At 44.9% G+C, this 11,104-nt stretch overlaps 1 protein-coding gene across 1 annotated transcript; it reads right to left on the bottom strand.

The window, feature by feature from the left end:
• Positions 1-764: 764 nt before the first annotated feature.
• On the bottom strand, positions 765-7,043 carry CASP6 (caspase 6). The gene is made up of 6 exons (XM_029942035.1): positions 6,622-7,043; positions 6,035-6,181; positions 5,382-5,458; positions 3,214-3,389; positions 1,769-1,925; positions 765-1,217 (listed from the first exon to the last, which is right to left on the bottom strand). Exons 1-6 carry the CDS (start codon positions 6,648-6,650, stop codon positions 979-981), a joined length of 825 nt encoding a protein of 274 aa, XP_029797895.1. The 5' UTR covers positions 6,651-7,043; the 3' UTR covers positions 765-978.
• Between the last annotated feature and the right edge of the window lie 4,061 nt (positions 7,044-11,104).

Here is an 11,104-nt window from a genome sequence, read left to right as displayed (position 1 = left end):
GAGTTCCTTTATCAGACATGTGATTTGTAAATTCTTCCATTCACTAGGTTGCCTTTTTGTTGTGTGGGCTTCTGTTGTGTAAACGCTTTTAGTTGGATGTAGTTCTGTTTATTTTTTTGGTTTGTTGCCCTTGCCTGCGGGCAGGTGCTCAGACCGGTGTCCAAGAGCTTACCTATGCTTCTCTTCTGTTTTCTTCCTACTTTCATGGTTTCACTTCTCACATGCAAATCTTCAAACTACTTTGATTTTATTTTTAAATATAATCCAGTTTCATTCTTTTGCATGTAGTTGTCCATTTTCCCCCAGCACCATTTACTGGATTTAGGATTCTTCTAGTCCTGTGAAAATACCATTGGTATTTTGATAGGGGTTGCATTGAATCTATAGATTTAGGCAGTATGGACATTCTAACAATATTAATTCTTCCAACCCATGGTCATAGTTTCTTTCCATAAAGGCTTTTTTTAAGTGAGAGTTGAAGTCCTATACAAAAAGTGATAATCCGTATGTAGATGAATTTGTATGACCAAATACAACAGGTGTACTCTGAGTTATACAAATGAGTAAGAATGTGAATTAGAAAAATTAAAACATAAGACCTGTTTCCCCTTAATAAAATATTTGAAATTTAAGGGGAAACAGGTCGTTTCTGGGTTTCAAAAACCTCTAAGAACATTACAAAACTTTTATAAAAACTTCACAAAATACAAGTTATATCTGTCAGATACTTTTGAGTAGCCTTGAGATTTACTATAAAAATCAAGTATTAGAAATGTTTGGATTTTTATTTATAGTAATTCCCTGAGGATTTCATATATATCCAGCCTTTTTCATCTAATATCAGTATGTCTAATACCAGTATGAAGTATTTTAAGTTAACCTTAAAGCATTTTAAATTGCTATATCATAAGCTTCCACCTTAGGAAAAGGACAAAAGATCTGTTTTGAATGTAGACAAGATACATAAAGTAGTTTCTATCATTTAGATTTTGGAAAGAAATATAGTTTCTTAGTAAGCATTGAGGCAAAGCAGGGAACCTGCTTCTTTCCAATTGCATTTGGGTCTTTGCAAAAGTCCACTCGGCGCCGAGAAACTTTCCTGTTCACCAGGGTGAGGAGCTCTGTGAACTCTAAGGAGGAGCCAAATCTTCCCAGCATCTCACACAAATCTTGAATGTACCAGGAGCCATTCACAGTTTCCCGATGAGAATAATAACCTAAGAGGATAGGAGCAAAAACAGCACTGAAGTTTCTTTGGCTTTCGGTTATGATGACTGAAAAACCCCTTTATAATTCACTATTCCAGAAGAAGAAGTTCTCAAAAAGTCTTGGAAGGCTTTTTGAGACAGCTTTAAATATTTTCTTCCATTTCCTAAAAATCCCCAAGATAACAGTAGCCAGGGAGTAATTTTAACACAAGAGATTAGAAAGAAAAACAGAGCTTACTGCACAGAGAACTGTGGTCATCACAGTATTTTCAACAAAGCTTTCTGTGAATATTCTCACGACACTATCAAAATTAGTAATTGGTAGTAGGCTGCTAATATTCAATGTAACTTGTAGCTTAAATCTAGTTCTCAGGATTTTCTAGAAGTTATTTTATACTTCATGTATTACCCTGTGCCATGTGACCTAAGACTGTGAACTTCACGATCAGATCACACTGTTCAGATAGAAATACCAGTCTGTCTCTAGTCAAGGTGAGGTGACACTTACTAGAACTCAAGTCAGGAAATCAATTCTATGTTTGTGTTGAACAGACACCCACCTTCTGCAACAGAGTAACACATGAGAAAGTCCGCTCCCGCAGGCAGCGTGGAGACAGAGGCGGCATCCACCTGGGTGATGTTGACGTCCAGCCTGTCGTGATGATCCACGACATCCAGGGGAACGACCGGCACATCATGCTGGTCTCCCCGACACGCCTACAAGATGAGGAAGAAAGCCATTTCCTTTTCTTAGCTACTCTTTCTTTCCCACCACTGAAGGTTTACAGTGATGGATAATTAAGTGCACCGTATCAGTGTCAACAGAAGCCACTTTATAAACACTTTAAAAACCATGCAGTCAAGTTTTAAAGCAAATTTACCTGGCAGTTTTCCCCTACTCATGTTTTATTTTTTAAATGTTTATTCTGAGAGAGCATGAGCAGGGGGAGGGGCCAGGCAGGCCCCACACTGTCAGCACAGAGCCCATCATGGGGCTCATCTCAGGAACCATGAGATCATGACCTGAGCCAAAATCAAGAGTTGGACACTTTTAACCAACTTTGGCTCAGGTCATGATCTCACCACTAGTGAGTTTGAGCTCCACTTTGGGCAGGATTGCAGCACTGGAGCATCCCGAATTCTTGGTCCCAATCAAATTCCTTATTGATGTGCCGAGTGAGGTCATTCCGGCCCCAAATCGTTCTCAGCCCTAATACCAGTTTGGCTGAAGGGAAAAGGTGGAAGGATGAAGCAGGGTAAGACAGGGACTCGGCCTGCGTTCTGCTCACTGGCCCCCATGCCTGGTGCTCGTCAGCCAGAGCCCCGCTCTCTGACGCTGCAGGCCAGACGGTAGCACATTAGTTACTCTGAGTCTCTCAAATGTCAACCCAAGTCAAAAAACTGAAAATATTTAAAAAATTTTTTAAATATTTATTTATTTTTGAGAGAGAAAGAGCATGAGCCGGGGAAGGGCAGAGAGAGAGGGAGACACAGAATCCGAAGCAGGTCCAGGCTCAGAGCTGTCAGCATAGAGCCCAAAGCAGAACTTGAACTCAGAACCGCAAGATCGTGACCTGAGCCGAAGCTGGACTGAGCCATCCAGATGCCCCAGAAGTTGAAAATATGATTTATTCTTTGTTAAGAAAGAATTATTACTAATTGCAACTAATTGGCCAGGGGGCCAAAGGGGCCTTTCCAATTACTGGAGAAAGTTAACTTTCAAAACTGGCTTGTGTTCTTAATAATTACATGTACATGGGGCACCTGGGCAGCTCAGTTGTGAGCATCCAATTTCCGCTCAGGTCATGATCTCGCAGTTTGTGAGTGCAGGTCCCACATCAGGCTGTCTGCTGCCAGCACAGAGCCCGCTTCAGATCTCTGTCTCCCTCTCTCTCTGCCCCTCCCCTGCTTGCCCTCTCCCAAAAATCAATAAATAAAAATAAAGGCATAATCACATGTACACAACATGGGCTTTATAATTAGACTGTAACATAATCAGTCTTACCTGAATAATAAATATCTTGGGTTTTCCAACTAGGCTCTGACATTTGTCTCCTTTGAACAAGCCAGTCAAAGTCTGAATTTCAATCTTGGTATCTTGTGCGTAAATGTGACTGCCTTCGCCATGACTCAGGAGAACACATAAAAAGCAGTCGGCATCTACATGGCTAGAAGATGATGCTATAAAGGGCCACAAAAATTCATACAGAAATGAAAATAAGGTGTTTATTATCTACACACAGAAACACATTTTACTAATACTAAAGTTATATATGATGGAAGAGGAAAATGCATTATAATAAATGTAAAGAATAATGAAAATGTAAGGTCTTAGTGTTTAATCAAAGCAAAATTTATACCATATTGTATCAGATTTTTAAAAATCTGTTAACAGTTCATAGTTTAAGCAAATTTCATTAACTTTTCTATAAGACAGAATGATGCCATGGAAAACGTAATGGATTACTGTGGCATTAATCAAAGTTTCTTTGAATTAGCAGAGAGCTTCTTAGAGCAGACTAGAGAGACCCAGCAACAACTACTCAGCAGCTGCTCTGTTCTGCCACGACTCCAGTGAATGCAGCAGTGTCATTATATGTCTGTAGCTTTTACAGCTTCCAAAGAATATTAAGACAGGAGACTGATGTCCTCCAAAGCTGATGAGTCAGTGAAGTAGAAAACCTTATAAGAAGCCAGTTAAAATTATTGACCAATTAAAGAAGTCTTGTAAAGGGGCGGCTGGGTGGCTCAGTGGGTTAAGCCTCTGACTTCGGCTCAGGTCAGATCTCACGTTTGTGGGTTCGAGCCCCGTGTCAGGTTCTGTGCTGACAGCTAGCTCAGAGCCTGGAGCCTGCTTCCGGTTCTGAGTCTCCTTCTCTCTCTGCCCCTCCCCCTCTCATGCTCTGTCTGTCTCTGTATCAAAAATAAAACATTAAAAAAAATTTTTTTTTAAATAAGTCTTGTATGGAGGTGCCTCAAAAAATTAAAAACAAAACTACCATACAATCCAACAAGTGCACTTCTGGGTATTTGCTAACAAAAACACTAACTTGGAAAGATACCTGCAGCCCCCTTGTTTGTTGGAGCACAACAGCCAAGATATGAAAAGAACCTCAGTGTTTGTCAGTGAATGAAGAGAATGATACAGACAGCCGTCTACATACCCACATATAGTGATACACATGCAAGAATGCTGTTGGGCCATAAGAAAGGAAATCTTGGCCTTTGCAACAACATGAATGGATCTTGAGGTCATTATGCTAAATGAAATAAATTCAAGAAAGACCTATACTACATAATCTCACTTATATGTGGAGTCTAAAATTTAAACAAACCAAACTTACTGATAAAGAGGACAGACTGGTGGTTGCGGGGGGAGGGGGGGTGAAGTGGGTCAAAACGTACAGACTCCAGTTACACAGTAAGTCATGGGGACAGGATGTAGACGGCATGTCACCTATAAGAATACTGTACTACATATCTGAAAGTTGCTAAGTAAAAATTTTAAAGTCTTTATCGCAAGAAAAACTTTTTTGTAACTCTGTATGGGAACAGACAGACACCAGACACTTGGTGACCATTTTACAATGTATACAAATCTTGAATCATTAAGTTGTATATCTGAAACTAATACAATGTTACAGATCAGTTATAGCTTAATTTTTAAAAAGCTCTGAGGTTTAAATAATTATGTAAATATTATATAAGTCCTTTGGCAAATGACTTGAAAATCCCTAGCGTGCAGTAATTATTATAAACATAAGTTGTTAAAATACCTACTGCACAGTGATGCAGAAATTTAGAGACAATATATATCAGTCCAGTTTTTGTCTGTTTTGTAAATCCACAATATGTGGAAGCCAGTAAAAAACCTGGGTATGGACGGAGTCCAGTAACACGTGACTGCCCAGTACTTGCAGTTTAGACGTGATTCATTCAGCTCTAGAATGGCAGACTGTTAGCGTGTGGAATGCTAACTATAAACTCTGGAGGCAAAATCCTTTGGAAGAGTCTCTGAATCTGGTGGTAACACAGCAGAGGCACAACTGAAACCTGTAACCCATGCCGAGGCAGTTGGTCAGACTTTTTTACAGCGTCGTTAATTGTCTGGATTATAGGCAGGGTAACTGACGTGCTCCATCCCCTCAGGAGCAGAACAGGGAAACTACTTACCCGCATGGATGGTGCGCAGGAGCTCTTCGGCTTTCAGGTCATCAAAGCATTTCACTTCAAATCCCAGCTCTGAAAACCTGGTGATCCACTGGGTATTAGCTTAGGAGCTGCTCAACGTCGTCACGTACCCCTATTTCCCTGAGGAATCTGTATGTTTTTATGACTTCTAAGTTGACTTTTCTTTAGGGGGAAAGAAAAACTGAAATATGACAATGATCGTTTTCCTTGCTCACCCACAGCAGGAAAGGATTTACTCGTCCTGAAAGCGGATTCTAGTTAGGATACGCCATCAACTGCTACACAAATACACATGTAACAATTCAAAGCCTGCTAACATCTGATAGAGCAGGGTTAGGAGGAACATTCAGGCTGTGCCCCAGTGAGGCTAATCCTGATACTCTATTTCATCAGTGTAGACAAGTTTTGATAAGTGTCACTTCTATTAAATGTCATCGTCTTGACACGTGGATAAAACTAGTACCTGTGGGGCACCTAGGGTGGCTCAGTTAATTTCAGCTCAGGTCATGATCTCACGCTTCATGAAGTCAAGCCCCGAGTCGACAGCACAGAGCCTGCTTGGGACTCTCTCTCTCCCTCTCTCTGCCCCACCCACTCGCTCACTTTCTATAATAAACATTCAAACAAACCAGTACCTGCGCTTAAGATTATCTCGATCCGCGCTGGTGCCCCGCCTTTCTGGCAGAGTTAAGCGCCAGGAGAACCTCTCGTGATTGAAGATTAAAGCGAGTCCTCTCCTTTTGTGGTCCATTTTGTACTTTTCTGCCGGATCCAATGTTTCACTGTTAATGAAAAGTTTAAACACCAATCACTGAGTCATATTAAATAATGAGCTCCTCCAAGCCCAAGATCAATGGGTAGGGTAGACAGAGGTCAACCGTTTCCTCCTCCTCTTCAGGCGGACGTGCTCCTGGTGTGCACTGGGAGAGCCTCACCGAACAGCACTACCCCGAACTCCCCAACCCCAGTCTCCCCAGAGGGTCTGTTCTCCAGGAACCAGGGACAGCAGCCCACCCAGGCCCCGGGCCACACCGGTCACTAAGTGTTCTGGACATGACTGCAGGTCCTGAGCTGACCAGGGCAGCAGCCCCCCCGAGGTGCTCCCAGTGCTAGCACCCGCCATCCTCTGCTCTGCCCGCTCCCTGCCGCCATCCTTGCTTCTTACAGACTGCGCAAGACCAGCCAAGGAAGAGGCCTTTGTTAGGAAAGGGCACGTTTTTACCTCTTATAGAAGGCATCTGTTTCCGTCATGTTTTCCTTCTCACCTATTTAAAAAGTTGAATTTTGTTAATTTACTTTTTGACTTGTAACACACCGCGGATTTCCACACTGTAAACCCTTCTCTGGTTTTGCTTAGTTTAAAAGTCAAAGTATATGAAAAAGGGAAAGGAAAAAGAAGGGACCCTGCTTAATAATAAATAAATGAATTATAAAGTAAGAGCTCGATTCTTCTCACCCAGAACTCTCATTTGCAAAAGAAAGAATATCATCAAGATAAATGGAGGAGATACTTTGCAAACTATACCTACAGTAACATGGTTCTGAGATTGTGGAGCACAGATGAAATATGGAATTGTTTAGCAGAAAATATTTTTGCAAATATTCTCTGTAACCGAAAAGGAATTAAAAACAGGCAAACTGGGGCACCTGGGTGGCTCAGTCAGTTAAGCGTCTGACTTCGGCTCCGGTCATGATCTCACGTTTTGTGGGTTTGAGCCCCTTGTCAGGCTCTGTGTTGACAGCTCAGAGCCTGGAACCTGTCTTTGGATTCTGTATCTCCTTCTCTGCCCCTCCCCTGCTCACGCTGTTTCTTTCTCTCAAAATAAATAAAAACACTGAAAAAAAAAGGCGAACTGAACCTGTGTGTGGTTAATACCGGATCCCCCTCTGACCTGGAGGAGGGAGAAGTTAGGGCATGGAAAGGGAAGGAGCAAGGGTAAATTACAGCTTAAATTTTGGATCTTCCAAATGATATATCTGTACTTACTACCCATCACATGATGGAGACCCTCTGCTCCTGATCTGTGCTCAGACCCCCACCCTCTGGATCTCCTTTCATTGAGTCCGTCTCGACTCCCTAGAACAGTGCTGTGCAGCGGAACTGTCTGCAGTGACGGAGTGGCTTCGTACCTGTGCTGCCCCACACGCTGGCCACGGACCACACACGGCTGCCCAGCACTTGAAATGGGGCTAGGGCAGCTGAGGAACTCAATGTTGCATTTCCATTTGGATAATCATGGTGGTCTGTGGCTGCTACTCCATGCACTGTTCTACCTGGATATCTCCTTAAAAAAATTTTTTTTTAATTGCTTATTTGAGAGAGAGAGACTATGAATGGGGGAGGCGCAGAGAGAGGTAGAAAGAGTCCACAGAGCCCACAAACCATGAGATCATGACCTGAGCTGAAATCAAGAGTCCGATGCTTAACCCGCTGAGCCGCCCAGTGCCCCTGCCTGGATACCTGCCAAGCCCAGCCGGCTCTCTGGGGACCCCTCCCATTCCACCCCCTACGCTCCGGTGGTCTGTCATCACCCGCACACCACACACCGCTCTACCAGGTTACCTGGCGTCTCGTACGCTGCTTACCGAGGTACCACTCACACACTTACCTGCCTGGGACACACCTCGCTACTCCACAGGGATATGTTCTCCTCTTAGTCCAACAACTACCTGGAAGCTTCCTACTCCAGACACCGCTGATACTGCTGCTTCACCCCCACGCTATGAGGGATCTCCTCTCCACACTTTCCTACCGGAGGACTTCCTGTTCCACACACTGCTCACCTGAGGCTGTCCAGGTAGAACAGTGCATGGAGTAGGAAGGAAACCATGTGAGGTAGGGGTGGGGGGTGGGGGGAGGATACATTAGGGAGGCTGCTCCTTACTCCTAAACTTTGGTATGAAAAGCACCTTGTTAAAAGTGTGGGTTTCTTCCTCTCCTGGGATTCTGATTCTGTAAATCTGAGTTAGGACCCAGGAATGTGTATTTAGTCACCTAGGCCAGGAGTTGGTGCAAAGGTTAACAAAAACTGATGCAGAGTCTGTTGGACCGCAGAGGGCCTCTGTGGGGTCCTCGCTAGGTCCGGGTACGGGGTGAATTCCAGGAGGAATAGGCTGAAAGTGAGTGGTAAAGGGCACAGAATCGAATTTCAGCCTCACCCTCGCTCTCAGGGCCGATTTCTGTCAGGGAGGCGGCATGAGGTTAGAACAGTCAGGCCTCCGGGAGAGAAGGGAACAGGACCTTCCTGATTGGAAGGGGGTGGGAGGGTCTGTTGGTTTCCTTCCGTGACCTCTGTGGAGAGAAGCATCTTGCTGTACTGTATTTGTTTAGTCATTACTTTCCCTCTCCTCTGGGCTGTTATCAGGTGAAAGCAGAGTCATGGGTGGACGGGCCTGTATTGTAGAAGATGCTAGACCCGTCATCCAACTGACTCAAGTCATGGAGGGTGAAAGCACTGGAGATGTGCACCTACGTGGGTCCTTAGAGTTCATCTTCTATAGTCCAAAGAAGGAACTGCGCCGCTCCTCCAAGCTACGTATAATGCAAGCTGTGCATCTGGGTTGCCTCAAATACTGCCCTCAGCCACAGTCAGGAAGGACAGTTTGAAGTAACTCAAAAAATAACACTTTCAGGGCATCTGGGTGGTGGCTCAATCCGTTAAGTGTCCGACTCTTAATTTCGGCTCAGGTCACGATCTCAAAGTTCCTAAGTTCAAACCCTGCATCAGACTCTGCACTGGTGGTATTCTCTCTGCCCCCCCCCCCCCAATAAACAAATTACTAAATAAAACTTCTTTAAAATAACTTTGCTTCAAAGTTAACAGATTTGGCAATCTCTGAGGGATTTTCCAAAAGTGTTGTTACTGGTTTATTTTTTTATTTGTTTTAATGTTTTTCTTTATTTTTGAGAGAGAGAGAGAGAGTGTGAGCAGGGGAGGGGCAGAGAGAGCAGGAGTCACAGGATCTGAAGACAGGCTCCAGGCTCTAAGCTAGCTGTCAGCACAGAGCCCGACGCGGGGCTCGAACCCACGAACCGTGAGATCATGCATGACCCGAGCTGAAGCCGGAAGCCGGACACTTAACCGACTGAGCCACCCCGGCGCCCCTGTTGTTACTGTTAATACTGTGGACGCAGAAGGAAACTGGGACCTGAGAACGTTAGTTCAGACCCAGCTCAAACCCCGCTCCAGTTACACGAGCTCCCTGCGGCCTGCACCCCGGTCAGTGATCAGGTCCGGCTGCCATTCTGTTCAATCAGAACAGAAAGCGATGTGCACACAAGTTAGAATCTAAGTTCCAGTACTTTACTGGAGTTGATAAAATTTACCCAGGTGCCACAGAAAGTAACACATTGGGACTCTGGCCGTATGTCCTAAGCAGACAAATTTTCAGGAAGGGCTCACTTTAACAGGTGTTATTACACTTCAGGAACACACATTACCTGCCTAAGAGGGCACACGGCTCTGTCGACGAGGTGAAAATAAATGTTAATGGAGATGCTCCAACAAATTTGTAAATCCCAGATAGTTGCCTCTTGTCCTCTTTTCACTCCTCCTTGCCTCTGATTTAGGCAATTTTCCTTTCCATCATGATGCGGCCACCACCGCTTTGCCCCTTTAAACCAGTTTAATTTTTACCCAGCTAATCATTCCTTTTTTTCTCCTCACCAGATAACCCTACCAGCTACTGTTTGTTGATGGCCGGGCACGTTAGATTCCCTGCCTCAGCTCCACAGCCCACGAGGCCGAGAGTGTGTCAGGCCTGTCCCAGGAGGGTGCGGTCCGCCCGTAGGCCCCACAGTCTCTGCCTCAGGTCGCCCTGCTAACCCCCTCCAACCAGGGAAACCAGCCACCTTCCTAAACTAAGCGTTCGTCTCCAAACTTTGCCAGGACCTACGGTCATCATCATTCCCCGCAGCGTCGATGAAAATCTACCCATGTCAGGAATCTGTTTAGTAATCCTGTACCACGGCAGGCCGAGAACGCAGTAATGAAGGGTGGGACGGCAAGTAAGGAAGGACGCAGGAAGGAGAGGACAGCAATGGGACAAGAAGAGCGGAGGGGCGAGTGCCCTGACAGTGAGTGGTCGGCATCCCGGACCCCTGCCCCTGCTCCCCAGCCCTCAGCACAGAACCCAGGCTGCGAGTGGCCACCGGACCCTGCACGGTCCGTCCTGGGCAAGGCCACTCCCCGAACGTCCAAGGTGACTTCCTACAACTTGCCTCTGGGGCAAGCCTGGTTTTGTGCAGCAACGAATAAAAAGCTCTGAAACAAAGGCACTGTGCATCAACTTGCAGAGTTCCAACCTTTCCTTCTTCCTTCCCCCAACCGTCCCCCCGCCACTTTATTTTACTTCGGCCAGACTCGAAGATCCGTCAGCTATCAGTGATATAATTAGTAAGTAACAGGGAAGAAAGTTCTAAAGTATACGTTTAGGAGTTGACTGTTTTGTAGAGAAAGATGTTTCAACCCAAACCCACAAAAGGTCCTGACTGCGGGAGACACACTGGGGCTGCATGACCAGCCAAGGCCTGGTTTTTGTCCCCAACTCAAGTCGGGGCACACTCAGGGGCTCCTGTGAGGCGCTCCTGCGGGCTGCTTCTGCTGCCCTTATTATGCACGCAACCATTTCTTTTTACTTCTTACTTAGGAGAACACAAAACCAGATCCAACTTCCAACTTTTTAAAGTCAACTTTCAAAAAAAA

This window comes from Suricata suricatta, chromosome 1 (assembly GCF_006229205.1).
Source record: "Suricata suricatta isolate VVHF042 chromosome 1, meerkat_22Aug2017_6uvM2_HiC, whole genome shotgun sequence".
Classification (NCBI taxonomy): Eukaryota; Metazoa; Chordata; class Mammalia; order Carnivora; family Herpestidae; genus Suricata; species Suricata suricatta.
This window is presented reverse-complemented; position numbering and strand designations above follow the sequence as displayed.